Raw genomic sequence first — 17,277 nt, 5'->3', positions numbered from 1 at the left:
TTAGAGCTCTAAAATGCTTTAAGCTCTTCCTAATTATGTGTCCCACTGTCTGAGTAAAATTGTTTAAAGCTTTCAAACTCTGCCATCATTGTCTATAAAGACAGGAGAAGAAAAAACACTTAATCTGTTATGTTGCTAGCTCCATACCAACACTGCATAAATTCGTATCCTGGTTCATTTCCAAAGCCCTATTACAGTAAGTGATGTTGGTCTTAAATCAATCACAGTCCTGTGTCTGATTTTTTCTAATTAAATGTTTTAAAATATCTTTGGTGGACACTCAGTGTAAGATACTCAGAGTGACTTTTGTACACATAAATTACCACAATGAAGAGATCCTAACAACCTCAGTGGTTTCAGTGATATCACATGGTTATAACTCATGTGTTATCATTTTTTTTAAAGATTTTATTTATTTATTTGACAGAGATCACAAGTAGGCAGAGAGGCAGGCAGAGAGAGAGAGGAGGAAGCAGACTCCCTGCTGAGCAGAGAGCCCGATGTGGGGCTCGAACCCAGGACCCTGGGATCATGACCTGAGCCAAAAGCAGAGGCTTTAACCCACTGAGCCACCCAGGTGCCCCTCACATGTCATCATTTTTGACTACCAAATGTTCTCACAGATTCCTTGTGAAAATACCTTCCACTCACTTGTCGCAGTTTCACTATCAGAGTAAGAGTCAAGAGCTGACAACACTAACCTGAATATCTGAAAAAAGACCTTGATATTATGACCTCACGGATTTTTTTCCGTAACAATTTCCTTGGCCATGGTGTGTACCTCAATCTTCCATGCGTAATATCGGAAAAACACTGAATCATTCTGTCAACATAAATGGACTACATCTTATTCATTTCTCATAATCCTTACCTAGTTACTCAAGTACTAGGTCACTGAGTGCCCATATGCTACCAGGCTCTGGCTAAACACTAGAAATACAACTCCAAAAAAAAAAAAAAGAAGAAGAAAAAAAATTGTCTCTTTCCTCATGAAGCTTACAGTCTAATGAGGGCAATATCAACCAAATAAGCACAAAAAATAAATGTAAAATTACAATTGTAATAAGTACACCACATCTCACCTGGGCTCCTAATCATTCTGCCTGCTACCAGTCTTGCTCATCCATGATCCAACCTCTATGTGCACAAATATTTCTAAATGTAAACCACATTTTTCCCATTTCCCTAACTACTACCTCGGAAAAAGTCCTACAATTGTTTCCCAGAGCACATAGAATAAAACCCAGTCCTTGCCACGAATTACAAAACCTTGAGCAATCTCACCACTCCATTCCTCTCTGACATCATCTCATACCATTCTCCTGCCTTCTCTCTACCTCAGGGCCTTTGCACTTGTTCCTTCTGTCTGAAATTGCTCTGCTCCTGATAAAGGCTCCCTTTGTCACTCAGATCACAGCTTAAATGTTATCTTGCCTCCTAATCTAAGGTAGCATTCACTCACTTGCCTTAGGCGAGCTCAGGCCTCGATCCTGGGGTCCTGGGATCAAGCCCCACATCCGGTTCCTGTTCAGTAGGGAGTCTGCTTCTCCCTCTCCCTCTGCCCCTTCCCCTGCCTGTGCACTCACACTCTCTCTCTCTCTCAAAAAATAAATAAAATCTTTTTTAAAAAATCACTAAAAAATTATTTCACAATAATCAAATGAAATAAAGTATAAAAAATGTATTCAATTAGTAACAGTTCTATTTTCTTAAAGGTTTTATTTATTTATTTGAGAGAGAGCAAGAAGGAGCGCAAGCAGGCAGAGCTGCAGGCAGAGGGAAAGGGAGCAGCAGTCTTCCGGCTGAGCAGGGAGCCTGATGTAGGGGCTCGATCCCAGGACCCGGGGATCATGAACTGAGCTGAAGGTAGACACTTAACTGACTGAGCCACCCACGGGCCCCAATTAGTAATAATTTTAGAAAAGAAGCTACTATAACATATTTAACCTAAATCCCACAATTTAATCATATCCATTCTTATTTTTCTATCCTTTCAATAGATTGTTCCATCTTTAAAAAAAAAAAAAACCTGCTACATGAAAAATGTTTTATAATGCACATCAACTGATGAAAATTTATTTGTAGATTTAGTTTAATAAGAAATTCTTATTCTATTCATTAAAATATTACTGACACTATAGTATGTCTGACATCTTAATATGTTGCGTTATTTTTGTTTCTTTTTTTTAAGATTTTACTTTTCTTATTTACCAAAGAGAGAGAGAGAGAGAGAGCTCAATCAGAGAGAGCAGCAGGCAGAGGTAGAAGCAGGTTCCCTAGTGAGCAGGGATGCGGGGCTCAATCCCAGGACCCTGAGATCACGACCTGAGACAAAGGCAGAGACTTAACCCACTGAGCCACCCAGGCACCCCTGGGCTGCCTTTATTAAGTGTTTTTTTATCTGTCATCTGTGTGCTGCACCTGCATCCATCCATCCATCACGTGTCCTTACAACAACCCTGCAAGGTGATGGCACCACAGCCCCTTGCAGTTCAGGTCTCCTAGCTCCTGGGCTCTCGCTGGTACATGTGCCATCTATTTTACGCGGGTAAAGGTACTGTGCAAATGGATACATTTGCTAATGGCTAAGCGCAGGGTTGACAGTTTCAGAACTACGCAAACCAGAGTCTGAACAGAAAGAGTTGTTTACTGTGCTCCTTAAATTTAATTTCATACCATCACCATCTGTCTGTTGGAAGAACTTCCTACCTTATCCCAACAAATGTATCTGTTCCCCACATTCTCCGAATTAGTCAATCTCAGCCCTGACTTTGGAGGTAGAGTTAAATCTCGTTATTTTTCTTTTTTTTTTTTTTTAAAGATTTTATTTATTTATTTGTGAGAGAGAGAGAGTGAGAGCAAGCACAGGCAGACAGAGTGGAAAGCAGAGTCAGAGGGAGAAGCAGGCTCCCTGCAGAGCAAGGAGCCCGATATGGGACTCGATCCCAGGACGCTGGGATCATGACCTGAGCCGAAGGCAGCTGCTTAACCAACTGAGCCACCCAGGCGTCCCAAATCTCGTTATTTTTCGACCCAGAGACCTGTACCACTTGCAAGACGCAAAGGGCAAAGCCAGTGTTCCAGCCCCGATCTGACTACCAGGAAGCCCGGGTTCTTGGCGTTCCTGCGGGGAAGGTACTGTGCAGGTACACGTCAGACCAAGCACCCGAGATTTCATTTCCATCTTTGGGCTCCTGAGAGCTAACTTAATGATCTTCACTATGTCTATTTGCCTTCTCAGAAGCATGGATACAAGCTCAAAAAGAAAACCTTCATAAGTGACAAAGATGCATCAGATACAACAAATGGCAGAATATCTTAAGTCCCAGGGAATGGGGAACTATTCTGTAGTTTCTACAGTCCTGCCCATTTGTCACTGATTGAGACAATGAAAACCTTTGCTAAAGCACAACTTGGCAATGCCACCCCCCCCCCAAAAAAAATAGATAAATCAGAAAACTATTAGACTGACTTGATTTTGTACCCTCCAGCTCTTGGGAAGCCCTGTCTTTTAAAATGCTTATTATTACCATTAGTATTTGAATATCTATAAGCAAACTGCTAATTCAAGCTTATGGAGCAGTGGACTTACCATTTACCTATTATTTCTTAGACCTAAAATTGTACATAAGAAATTCTAATTCAGGGGTGCCTGGGTGCCTCAGTTGTCAAGTGTCTGCCTTCGGCTGGGGTCATGATCCCAAAGTCCTGGGATCAAGCCCCACATGGGGCTGCTAGCTCCGTGGAAAGCCTGCCTCTCCCTCTCCCTCTCCCACCACCCCCACCCCACCCTCCTGTATTTTCTCTCTTGCTGTCTCTGTCAAATAAATAAACAAAATCCTTAAAAGAAAAGAAATTCCAATTCATATTAACATTAGCAAGGTTCAAAAATTATCTCCAAATGGTTTATATTCATTTTTACAAAGCCTTTGAAAAAAGAAGGGAACTATATATACAGTACATTTTTTTAAGCCTTCAACAAAACAATGAAAATATAAAGGTATTATTAAAAAGCTCTCCACCGATTTGAGAAAGTCTCTGCCATGGAAATATTCTTGTCTTAACGATTATAGAGGTCTCAAGTTTCACCAAATCAATAATTTCGATCGGTTTATTAGAATAGAGGATGGTATTTTCTGTGCTTTTCTCTGGGATCACTTACTAAGTTAGAGAGACAATCATTTGACCACATCAAGCAGGCAGAGGCTTAACTATGGAAATCTAAAACTCGCCTATAATATTCCAGAGTTTTACTAAAATTGGTACCTTCTGCTGGAAACAGGCAACGATCATACAAAATTATCTTATTCATTCAAGAAGTGTTTATTGAGCACTTACTATGTTCCAGACATCATTCTAGAGGCTAAGAAGACAGTAGCAAAAAATTAAAAATCTTCAAAAATTAAAAAAAAAAAAAAGAGCAAGGGTCTTTATGGAATTTTACACAATGGAAGAGTAAGACAGATATATAATTTTTGTTAATTTACATGACATGCCAGGTGGTAACAGAGCTGTGGGAAAGAACAGAGAATGGAGAGAGCAGAGAGAGCCTGGACTGGAGATAAACGTTACAATTTTGCACAGTGTGCTTAGGGAGGGCCACTCTGGTAACATCAGAGCACAGGCCTGAAACAAACAGGGAGTAAGGCACACAACTCCTTGGAGAAAGAGCAGTCTCAGCAAAGCAAACAGTGCTAAGGTCTGGCAACCAGAACAGGTTCGGTGAGTTCAAAGATCAAGGCTTCTAACTTCATCCAGACCTCCAGCATCCTAGGACAAGGACCTCTCCCCCGTGTGGCTCTGACCCCCGAGGCATCCATCCTTGGGTATACGATGTGTACGGAGTGATTTTTCATTTCATAAAATAAAATAAATTCAGGGGATAGAAGATAACTCCATTTAATTTTGGTTTTAATTCTAAAAACAGATGGAGAGAAAGAACTCACCCCACCTGGTGTCTGCAAGGCACGCACAAGCAAGGGTGTAATGTTCTTGGTTTTCCCCTGAGGACCCCCCTCTTCCTCTAATGGACCACACCGACCGTCGGGAACCTGCCCAGCCTGCTGCAGTCCTCAGTGGCCTCTCTTCCCAAAGCATCCTCCAGGGAAAAGCATCTTCGAGGCACTAGGAAACGGTCTTTGACCATAATCAGCAAATTGATTTTGGTCAACTTCAAATTGTGATTTATTCACATGAATCATGTTTTTAAATTCACCAACTCTACTGATAGACTACCAGGCACCAAGTCAGTGCACAATAAATGGGAGCTACTATAATATTCATTCAAAGAACCTATAGAACTCTTCTTCAGTCCTTGCTTTTATGGACACCTATCCCTTACTCTTACTTTTCATGTTGTTTAAATAAGAAAAGACCACTGAGTGGTGCCTAGGTGGTTCAGTGGGGTAAGCAGCTGCCTTCAGCTCAGGTCATGATCCCAGGGTCCTGGGACTGATCCTCCCTCCCAACCCCTTTTTTGGGCTCCTTGATCCTCAGGGAGTCTCCTGTCCCTCTCCCTCTGCTCCTGGACTCACTTTTGCCCACAGGCGCGCACTCTCTTTCTCAAATAAATAAATAAAATCTTTAAAAAAAAAAAAAAACACTTAAGTTAAAATGCTTAATCAGTATTAATCACTTTAAATGGAGTGGGGAGGGGCAAATTATTATAAGAACTCAAATTATTATAAGAACAAACGTAAATGATATTTGAAGATCCATTTTTTGCTCATTGACCAGAATCAAAAGTTTATTCATAATTGCTAAAATAAAATTAAATTAGCTATTATTTTTTAAGTTTTATTTCAATTCCAGTTGTTAATGTATAGTATAATGTTAGTTTCCGGCGTACAATGTAGTGATTCCACACTTACATATAACACCCTGTACTTCTACAACAAGCTAGCTACTATCTTTTTATGCTTTTTATATATAATCTTTGAGACATGAATATCAGAAATCCAAGTAAGTTAAAACAGAACTGTGATGTGATTTCTAATGTTGTGTTTCAAATGAAATCTCAAATTAATTTTATAGTGCCCTAATGATACATAAAACTTGAGTCAGTTTCCTAAGCCCCTAACATTGATTTTTTAAGCCCTCACTACTGACTTTGCAACTAGAGTAAAATGTAGTGATTTTATATCACATAAAAAAACTTTTAAAGTATTCAATTAAGAAAAGCATACTTGTACCTACCTTATCTTTTCTTTTTTTTTTTTTTAAAGATTTTATTTATTTATTTGACACAGAGAGATCACAAGTAGGCAGAGAGGCAGGCAGAGAGAGAGGAGGAAGCAGGCTCCCTGCTGAGCAGAGCCCGATGTGGGACTCGATCCCAGGACCCTGAGATCATGACCTGAGCCGAAGGCAGCGGCTTAACCCACTGAGCCACCCAGGCGCCCTACCTTATCTTTTCAAATGAGTAAGACATGGTTCTTGTTCTTTTTTTTTTTTTTTTTTAAGATTTTATTTATTTGACAGACAGAGACCACAAGTAGGCAGAGAGGCAGGCAGAGAGAGAGAGAGGAGGAAGCAGGCTCCCCACTGAGCAGAGAACCCGATGTGGGACTCTATCCCAGGACCCTGAGATCATGACCTGAGCCGAAGGCAGCGGCTTAACCCACTGAGCCACCCAGGCGCCCCCATGGTTCTTGTTCTTCAGAAGCTTACAGTCTAGCACAAAGAAAGAGATACAAGTATTTTTCAACACGACATATCAACTTGTTTTGGTTTTGGTTTTTTTAAAAGGTATACGCAGAAATCTAATCCTTAGGGCAAGAAGTTAGCTAAGGAAAAAACAGGTAAGACCAGACTGCGGTGAGCCCACAAAAGGCAATGCAGAAGAGACAACCATTTAAAGACATACTTAACGTATACAACAAATTAACACCATAGGAAATACGGATTCTGTTAATATTGAATACAAATAATAAGTGAAAGGACAGCTCTCTTCAGAAAGCATCATTTTTGGAAATCAATCTATTCTAGTTTCTTTTTTTTTTAAGATATTATTTTCTTTAAAGATTTTATTTATTTATTTGTAAGAGAGAGAGAGAGCGAGCACAGGCAGACAGAGTGGAAGGCAGACAGAGGGAGAAGCAGGCTCCCCGCGGAGCAAGGAGCCCGATGCGGGACTCGATCCCAGGACGCTGGGATCATGACCTGAGCCGAAGGCAGCGGCTTAACCCACTGAGCCACCCAGGCATCCCTAAGATATTATTTTTAAGTAATTTCTCCACCTAGCATGGGGCTGGAACTCACAACCCCAAGATCAAGAGTCATGTGCTCTACCTACTGAGCCAGCCCAGTCGGCTGGCTCTACTGTAGATTCTTTATATAGAAAAAAAACTCTGGAACACGTCACAATATGCTACGAAGAAATCCTTCTTGTTTTAAGATTTTAGGCTTCGTTTCTCATCATTAAAATGAGAAAAAAATGTCCAAGTGCCATAACAATGAGCATCATTATTTCTATACTATTATACAAACATATACACACACATATCAGTGACCTGATTTAAAAAGTTCCCTGCATTCCTTCACATAAACATAAACACACACACACACACACACACACACACACACACTAGGATTCTGGTATGTTTTGTGTACCTTTAGCTTAATACAACAAAAATGATCACATCAGTTTTCTCTGTCTTAAACTGGAGATCACAAAAGTACTTCCCTCCTCGGGTTCTTGTGAGCATTAAATAAGCCAGTAGTTGTGCAGTGCAAAGGAAAGGGCCTGGCTCATAGGAAGCTCTCGTGAGGGTTTTGATTGATTGACAGAAAAAAGACGCAACCGCAGTCACACTAAACAAGGTCTGCGGAAGCCATATGTAACGAGAGGAAATGCCAAGAAGACCACACGGAAACCTTTTAGTGTAGATTTACAATTCAAGACTTTGAGTAAGCATCTGTTCTTCAACATAATTATGTCTGACATGTCACAGAGTGATAAAATTGTGGAAAATGCCATGTCTCCGTTGGCCGACTATGGTTATCAGAAAGGGAAGAAGGTTCATAATGGACTGATCCTTAGAAACACAATTTCTCATGTAAACACATCAAATATGTTAGGCAAACACATAGTTAATCTGTGGTTTATACTATTCAAAGTGCACTTAGTCACAGTTCAAAGGAGTCACTTTTAGGTCAGTGGGGAGAAAAGGTGGGGCTAAGAGACCAGGACTGGCATCTCTAATGCAGGAGGGGCCAACCTCGGAAAACCAAGGAAAGAGCCCTCGCGTAATCTCTTCAGGAGTTTGGACCATAGAGTGATAAAGAGATTATTAATGCCATCAGAGTCTTTTTTTTTTTTTTTCCCTCCTGTCCCCTGGAGCATCAAACCCCTGCAGACTTTCAGGATGTATTAAACTCCCTAATATCTGTTAAGTCACTGAAAACCTCCACTTCTTAGTCCTTTGGTTTTCACTTCAGCTGATTATAAGGTAAAGAAGCAGGGATCTAATGGAAAACACTTAGGGAAATACACAATTCCTCACCCTCCAGAACCCCCAATTTTCCTATTCATCATACATCTACGCAAATGTCCAAAATGTGAGACTGTAACATGTTTTGCATTTTTTTCTTAATGCACACTACTATAAACTAAGTTTCCAGTATTCTTCTGGTTGAATAACAAACTAACCAAATCTTATTTTCTTAACACTCTGGGGATATAAAATTATTTCAGAAGATTAAGGAATTAACTTTTCCCCATAAGAAAAAAGATGGTTGAAAACTAGGCCCAAGGAGAATATTTGGATTTTGTTCATCACGATTTAGAGATAAAATACAAGAAATAATCACAATAGTTGGAAACAAGTAATTCCTCACCCCTAGAGCTCAGATAACTTCGATCAAGCAATACAAAATATACAGAACAAAACACCAGATAAACATTCATTGACTGACGATTAATACTGCACTATATAATTGCTACCAAAAACTGACAGGTAAGGAAATCAATCACTGATTGATTTGTACTTGAACTGTACTTAAAAACACTCCCATCAAGTGCCAGACAGTATAAATATATATAGCGCCCCCCGCCCAAGTATTTGTGCTCTACCAAATGGTTAAGACATCTTACTTCATGTTAATTGGGAGCACAAAAAATAAAACATATGCCCGGCAAACATTCCTCAATCTCCATCATTCACTATTAATAATCCATGTCACAAAACATCCCTTCCCGTCACCACTGCCATGTGCCTCCCATGCCTTGTCTCAGCGCTATCATTATGATCAATACCGCCCTGCACAACAGGTTGGTTAACCTTATATTTATAGCATTTTTCCTCCAGGTCTCAGGGGCATATTCCTCTCCCCAACTACAAATCCATGCCTAAGGGCTTTAGTAATGAAGAAATCATTAAAAAAAAAAAAACTATCATCCTTCACAAATAGACTTTTATAAAGGCCACAGCACATGATACTCAATGCCAAGGTACCAACCAGTCAGCATGTTAGCACAGGGCAACTAGAAACTGCCAGAGAACGCTGACCCAGAAACAGCCAATAAAGTCTTCGGTGGCCTTCTGCTGCCCCTGCCAGCTTGCTCACGCGGTTACAGAACAACAGACTTTCAACGACACGGGTATAATGTGACTCCTAACTTGACCGAGAATGTTTCTGGGCTCATTTTCCATCTGTGGACAGGCTTGATAAGTGAAGTTGCAGGATGCTTCCGGTAGAATAATGGCTGTGATTACAATTATCAGACCATATTTTATAACTTATCCCAAAAACAAGGACCAGCTTCACTTCATAAAATTAAGAGTCTTGAGCCTAGGAATTCTGGAGAAGAGTCCTGCTACTGTGAAAAGACCAGGGGGACAACTAGTTTTCACACCTGAAGATGGCTGTGCTATTCCCAATTTCCACCAGGTGGCTAATCTAAATCAAGGCCATAAAGCACACTTTTCCTTTGCGTGTCCTAGGGAGCTACTGAGGAGATGACAAGTACTTTTTTTCTTTCATTTTGGGGTATGCACATGCCCCAGAATTCTAGCAACATATATAAACATGCCAAATTATTGTTCCTTAATGCACTGATGAAAGCTCCATTTCATGCTTCAGAACTTTCATAATAAACTACAAAGCGGTGCCTGAAGCCCCTTAACTGTTTAACCCTGATGTTTACTGTCTTTATTTTTTGGGAAGAGAGACAGCTTTAAAAATGCCAAACTCTTAAAAAAAATAAATGAATGAATGAATAAAGAATGCCAAACTCTATTGAATCTTGTGCCTTGAGTAGCAAAGGTGACACATGAGTCCTTATTGTGCTGAATTAACCTTGGATACCTCCCTCCTTCGGAATACAAACTAAGGACCACAATGTAAATGTTGAGGCTGGAACCCAGAGCCGGCTGCAAAGAGGATCCAGAGTCCTTGCACCTGAATGCTGGATTTGCTGACAAATACGTGAACAAAGCTGTATTCTTGGTACCTCCGAGCACAAAATCATTATTTTTACTACAAGACATGAAACTACATTCTGCGCCTATATAACATGCCTAGGCTTCAATACTCTGATTGCCTTCATGCTTGAATGAGAAAATACTTATTTTCTCTCCTGGTTACCTTCTCAAAAGAGATCTACTTCATTTTAATCAATGTACCATTTCATTATCGCCATCAAAGACTATTTAGCGGAGCATCTGTGACTCACTCTACAGGTAAAATCAGTTTAAAAACAAATGCCATTGTGAAATAATCTGGAAACTGTTGTTGCAACTTCATTTTTTAGTTTCAATACAATCTTCTTATGAATTGGCATTATTTAAAATTGCCAGCAAATACAAACTGACTTAGAAATCTGGTAATCAGCAGGCTAACAGGTGTTGAAATCCCAAAAGAAAGAAGAGGAATATTAGATAATCACTTTATGCCTGACACCTCAAGTAGCTTTAATAGCCATAATTCTAATCAACTTAACTGCAATTCTAAATGATCCGTGCCACTGGTTTCTTTTCACGAACTACCTTTAGGCAAAAACCTTCTTTCTCGCATTCCGTAGAACATTCTCTGACTGGCCTATTCCAACTTATGTATTATTTTATTCAATTGGGAATACAATTTAATTAGTTGGATCATTTTTCAGTTACCAACCCACATCTCTCGCCAATTAAAACAAATAGTACTAATACATTATTTCCTTCTGGACTGATGAGCTCTGTGTCTGAAAATGAATACTGCTGTCTACCACATTATCACACATGTTATCTAAAGAGGTACAAAATAGTCTTTGCAATGGTATTCATTCTTTGTGTCTGCAACAAACTAAGTATCATGAATGATGGCAAGGCTTGGGGCCGTTCAGACGGAGGCACCAAGAACTTGAGCAATTCCCCAGCCAGCACCCAAACGCCCTTGGCAACAGCATCTTAACCCTCTCCCTGCCCTCAAAACACAGGTGCAAACACCGCCCAGCTATGTGCCTCCTGAGGTGCTCAAGACTGCCGCTTCCTTACACGGAAAAACGCAAAGCATTTTGCAGCTCCTTAAAGCATGAACACAATACCTTCCAGAAACAATAGCAGTGACACCGGGGCCAAGCACCTAACCCCCAAAGCACTGGTCCTCCTGTTAACTCTGGTGTTGCTGGATGGGAAGCCCGGGCTACCCTTCCCATCCCGTTACAGGTGTAACTACACCTTCCAAAGAGAAAGGTGACTGTGTTCAAAATGCACACGAACTTCAGAAGCACCAGAACGCTTGGGTCCCAGGCACCTAAGTACGGGCTCACTTTCCGGAGACTAAAAAACGTCTCGCTTCCTCCCCCTGCGAGCCTCCCCATCCCGTCCTCCACGAGGATCATCTAGGACACAGGCGAGTCCAAAGGGAAATCCCGCCCCCCCCGCCCCAAAGCCAGCCGAACGCGCCAAACCAAACCAAAGGAGAGCCGCGCGGTGGGCGCCGCCGGCCCCCCGCGCACCGCCGCTCGGGGCAGCCCCGCGCAGGGCAGCCCGTCGAAGCCCCGGCCGAGCGCCCGCCTGCCGAGGTTCTGCCCGCCCCGCCGGCCGCAGCGCGCCCGTTCCCCGGCGGCGCCGTCCCCGGGCGGCGGGCGGCCGGGCCGGAGGCGCCGGAGGGGCAGAGGCCCCCGCGTGGCGGCGGCGTCGGGGGCCCAGCCGGCCGGAGCCCGGCGGGGACGCGCCCCTTGGGGACCCGGGAGCGACCCGGCCCGGCGGGCGGCCCCCCACCCCCGAGCGCCCCTCCCGAGCCCTCCCCGGCCGCGGGCGCCCTCCCCTTACCTGGCCCGCGGCGGCGGTGGCGGCGGGCGCGGGGCCGGGAGCCGCTCCGGCAGCGGCGGCAGCAGCGGCGGCGGCGGGGCCGGGGAGGGGAGAGGAGGGAGGCGCCGGCGGAGGAGGAGCTCGCGCGAGGAGCGGGCGGGCCGCTTTGTTTCCACTGCGCCGCGCCGCCGACCCTGCGTCACCATGGCAACCGCCGGGGGCCCGGGGCGCAGTGGGGGAACACACCCCCCCGGCACCCAGGGTCCGGGCCGCGCGGGGCCGCCGCCGCGACCCCTGCCCTCCTGCTCGGCAGTCTGGGTGCTCCGAGGGGACAAGGGCCCCCCCCCCCCCCCAGCCAGGAGCCGCCGCCACCACAAGCACACCCCTCTCCGGGTCTCCCGCACCGAACGGTGGGTCCCGCCCCTGCGAGCGGGGAAGGGGACAGACGCGAGCCAGCCCGGGGCCCGTCTTATTCCCACCCGGGTCGGCACCCCCCACCCCTTGATTTCCCGCCCTGGACACGCCAAGGCCCCGCCCACCGCACCTCTCGGCTGTGGAGCTGTACCCTCAAAATGGAAATTCCCTGAAGAGGGAAGAGCGAGCAGGGCAAACTGATAAAGTGTTGAGCAACTGGTACTCGGCGCTCCTGTTGCCACTGCCGCAGCGCGCGCGGAGCTGCCAAGGGAAACCGTGCCTCCTCCTCCTCCTGCTGCTCCTCCTCCTCCCCCTCCTGCTCCTCCCCTTTCACCAGCATCGCCCCACCTGGGTCTGCTCTCCGCTCGGTCCACACCGCGCCTCGGTCCTGTGGCGGGCTCCGGGAGGAGAGATGGGGGCGGGGGGAGGGTAGTGGGCTTCGGTTTTTCGCTATAAACAACAGGATGCACTTGTAACCTCCCAAGCTGAAACTCAACTTTCAGGCTGCCCTGTGGATCGCAGCGGCTGCGGCTGCTCGGTTCCAGGCTGTGCGGGCTCATCCCGTGCCAGCGACCTGCCGCGCACTACGGACCGTGGCAGGGCCCTCCCCAGAAGAGAGTGGCGAGGCTGACCTTGGCACCTGCGTCCCTTCTTAAGGAAATTCTTGGAGAGGGAGGAAAAGTACTAGCAGACCCACGGTAGTGCTTCCTCTAAAGGACAGAGCTAGAGGACAGCTACCCTGGGGTGAGTGAGTCATCACCCCATACTATGTTTTCTTGAAAGATCAATTCCTGAATCCCAAACCCGTGGTGAGCATGGCATTTAGGTCCCAGGGAGCATGGCATTTATTTTCTGGCATTTGTGAATCACCAAAGGAATGTCAATAACTTAAATTTTTAAAAAAAAATCCAGGGTACCTGATGTTCTCTGGGTTTGCTACCTATCTGAAAAGCTATAAAGCAGAACAATGTTATTACCAATTGAAGCCATACGTATTAATCGATGAAAATATAAGATCCGGTTTATGGTGGAGAATAAAAACAGCTTGTTCTTCTGGAAGGCTGGCCAGTTTCCTGTAACAGGAACATTCATCCAAATGAAGTCAAGACAAAAGGTCTTTCCGTCAGGCTGTTAAGCAGTTTGGCAGTATTTGTCAAAATTTAAGATGAGCAGAGGTACCTGGGTGGCTCAGTGGGTTAGACCCGGCTCTTGGTTTCTGCTCAGGTCTTGATCTCAGGGTGGTGATCTCAGGGTGGTGAGATCGAACCCCAAGATGGACTCTGCACACAAGATACAGTCTGTTTGTCCCTCTCCCCCAACCGCCCCTCCCCATGCACACACACTCTTTCTCTAAGTAAGTAAATAAATAAGTAAAATCCTTTAAAAAAATATTTTTAAGATATACATGCCTTTCACCCTGCTATCTCAGTTCTTAGAAATCTGTCAGGCATAAATGTACAAGTGTGCAATTACAGATGGGCAAGCATGCACCTTGCAGAAGTCTGTGGTAGCAGAAATTCGAAACAACTTGTATATCCATCAATAGCCTATGTACTGGGGCGCCTGGATGGCTCAGTGGGTTAAAGCCTCTGCCTTCGGCTCAGGTCATGGTCCCAGGGTCCTGGAATCGAGCCCCACATCAGGCTCTCTGCTCCAAGGAGAGACTGCTTTCTCCTCTCTCTCTTTGCCTGCCTCTCTGCCTACTTGTGATCTCTGCCTGTCAAATAAATAAATAAAATCTTAAAAAAAAAAAAAGCCTATGTACTATGTAGCCATTACAGATTATATATATATATATATATATATATATATATATATATATATATGATACACAGGAAGTTACTGATTTCTTATACTAAAAAGAGAGGGGCTCCAGAACAACATGTGTGGGGTTATCCATTCCTGTGCAAGAGAATTTTTAGATAGATAGATAGCAGACAGACACACACATAGACGTAGTCATATAGATAAAGATCTGGGAGAATACAAACCTAATTTTTAACAGTGGTTATCTCTGAAACTAGGGTAAAAACTGAAGGAATCATCACTTGTTACTACATACAGCTCAGAATCATTGAATGTGTTAGTTGCTGTTTTTCGATGAGCACGTATCAGCAATTTTTCAATAAATAATTTTAAAAAGGTCCTTACTAAATGTTTGTTGACAGATACATTACTGCCTGGCTCAGAACAGAATACAGAGCAGTGTAGACCTCCTAAATTGGCCAGCCCTGCCCTCAGATGCTACAAGCTTGGAAAAGTCCATAGTGGCCCACACTTAGCGAATTACTTAGTGACCTAGTTCTGTCTTATTCTATGACATTCCTTGAAGACATTCACTTTTCTCAAGGAGATTTAGTTTCATCTGAAGGTCTGCTCCGTTCTAACTTTTAGACAAAATGACAAAATTGTAAGGAAACTACTCTTCGAGAATGTGTCACCGTACCGGCCAGGGGACATCATTTGAACAGGTTATGTGGCAGCCATTAATCCAATTCAGTTATGTCGGAAACAGAGCTACTGACACTGAGAAATTTTTGTGTGGATGCATGAATAGCCTTTCTGATTCTCATCATTTTTGAAATATGTAAAGTGCTAAACTGACTTTGCTAAAAAGATTTTGTGGAGGCACACAAATTCAGTGGCCACTGCAAGCCACACGAGGCTGCTGAGCACTTGAATTGAGGTTGGTCCAAACTGATATGCTCAGTAAGTATAAAATACACACCCAATTTCACGACTTGAGTCCCACATCAGGCCCCTTGCTCAGTGGGGAGCCTGCTTCTCCCTCTGCCTGTGCTCACTCTCTCTGACAAATAAATAAATAAAATCTTTTCTAAAAATAAAATTTCATCAAGAAACCCAAAGTTAGCTCTTCTCCTTAATTTTTAGCTAAAACAAAATATAGGGGCACCTGGGGGGCTCAGTGGGTTAAAGTCTCTGCTTTCGGCCCAGGTCATGATCCCAGCGTCCTGGGATCGAGCCCCACATTGGGCTCTCTGCTCCACGGGGAGACTGCTTCCCTTCCTCTCTCTCTCTCTCTCTCTCTCTCTCTCTCTCTGCCTGCCCTCTCTGTCTACTTGTGATCTCTGCCAAATAAATAAATAAATAAATAAATCTTAAAAAAAAAAAAAAAAAAGAGCTGATATTTATTCCACAGTGGGTACAAGGCCATGCAGGTGTTTAGAAGCAGAATTACTAGACTCTTAAGCACACACTAGGAAATATCTTTAAGTTATTTGAGAGCTTGAGCTCAAATATACTTTATTCCATTAAGCCATGAGTTCTGGAATAGGCAGAGAAAAAAAAAAGTGCAAACTGCAATGTGTCCTCATTTACAACCGCATTAAGCAGCTCCTCCTCCTGGACCCTGCCTTCTGGGTCTCTTTGGATAGTGTTTAATGAGGGGATAGGAATGCATTCAAAACACAGGGGGAAAAAATACCTCTATTGCCTATGTCTTAAAATTAGTCTTCCTCCTGGATAGTTTTAAAATTTGATTGGTTCCAGCCATTCAGAAAGCTTGAAAAAGAAAAACAAACATCCTGCCGAGTGTATAGAAGCTAAAAATCCAGAACTCGCAAATTCCTCTCCTCCCATAACCCCACCAGGACACCAGACAGATCTGCCCTAAAAGGCAAATATTGACGGTCCTATCCATGCAAGGAGAGAAAAATGCACTTCTTTACACACTGTTCCTGAGCAGTATGAGCATCCCGGGGGCCTTGAACTGAAAACCAACCTGTGGCCATACAGGACCGTTTAGGTGATGTTTATTTCAAAGACTCCAAGAGACGCCCAATTTACATTCTCAAGTCCTTCATCATGGTGATTCTCTTCAAGAAAGAAAAGATCCAGCCAAATCACAGGGCATTTCACCTAAGTTGAAATGAGGTCCCTGGACAAGTGTTGGTTGACAAAAGACTACAGACTCCCCTAATGGCTTTTGCAAGGAAAGAAAAGAAAAAGACCTCCAGCTTTCTTATCAGCCCAGTTCCAGTTCCGTAACTGCTTGGGAACGGAAGGAGACTAACTTCTCCCCGCAATCCGTTCCACAAAGATAAGATGAATTTTGAAATTACATTGCTACTTAACCAGGTCTGGTGAAAAATATTGTCGGTCTTTGGTAGTGGAAATATATTGAACCACTGGGCTCAATTTCAGTATGAGAGAAGTTGCTGCTAATTAGCAGAATTAACCTCTAAGAATCCTGAAGAACACAGCCAAAAGTAGGCGGGAAGGAGAAGCACTGCCTTAGACACATTTATTATCTCCTTGTGTTTCTTATGCAGCCAATTCAAAAATATATACATATTATTTGCCAATGGGGAAAATGGCAGGTAAACAGAGAATAGAGACAAATACATCACAGTTCTTTGCCAAGAGCTCCCTATGGAGAGATTCAACATAATATGTCCGCCAAAAGTATAATTTGATATTGATCAAATCACATTAAAGTAAACTTTTGCTGTGCTTTAATCTGGTTTAAATAAATTTTGTTTGAAATAAATTAACTTTTGGCTTTGTTCAAAAATGTCATATTCAAGGAGTTGACGTCAAGGTGCTGCCTCCTTTGTTTGAGTCATGAAGTTGAGGCTCACATCTCTTTTCAGGGGTCCCCGGCATC

The 17,277-nt window shown here is 43.5% G+C and overlaps 2 protein-coding genes across 3 annotated transcripts in view; one reads left to right on the top strand and one right to left on the bottom strand.

Moving 5' to 3' along the window:
• Positions 1 to 12,919, bottom strand: part of RNF182 (ring finger protein 182) — a 63,660-nt gene extending 50,741 nt beyond the window's left edge. The window contains exon 1 of one of the 2 annotated variants that reach the window (XM_059179366.1): positions 12,781 to 12,919. The gene's annotated coding sequence lies outside the window, so the exon portion shown is untranslated. Of the gene's footprint in view, positions 1 to 12,257; positions 12,647 to 12,780 lie in introns of those variants that run through there. The other variant, XM_059179367.1, reaches the window with a different exon arrangement.
• On the top strand, positions 7,944 to 13,352 carry LOC131834728 (proline-rich protein 2-like). The gene is made up of 3 exons (XM_059179364.1): positions 7,944 to 8,057; positions 11,795 to 12,327; positions 13,154 to 13,352. Exons 1-3 carry the CDS (start codon positions 7,944 to 7,946, stop codon positions 13,350 to 13,352), a joined length of 846 nt encoding a protein of 281 aa, XP_059035347.1.
• Positions 13,353 to 17,277: the final 3,925 nt, after the last annotated feature.

The sequence above is a fragment of the Mustela lutreola genome, chromosome 6 (assembly GCF_030435805.1).
Source record: "Mustela lutreola isolate mMusLut2 chromosome 6, mMusLut2.pri, whole genome shotgun sequence".
Lineage (NCBI taxonomy): Eukaryota > Metazoa > Chordata > Mammalia > Carnivora > Mustelidae > Mustela > Mustela lutreola.
This window is presented reverse-complemented; position numbering and strand designations above follow the sequence as displayed.

Bases quoted from the DNA above. Each gene is read 5' to 3' on its own strand.
- LOC131834728 (XM_059179364.1), top strand. From the start codon at position 7,944: ATGTCACAGAGTGATAAAATTGTGGAAAATGCCATGTCTCCGTTGGCC. The intron at 8,058-11,794 runs GTAAACACATCA...TCCCCCTGCGAG, and splicing joins TTAGAAACACAATTTCTCAT to CCTCCCCATCCCGTCCTCCA. The intron at 12,328-13,153 runs GCGGCGGGGCCG...CTCAACTTTCAG, and splicing joins CAGCGGCGGCAGCAGCGGCG to GCTGCCCTGTGGATCGCAGC.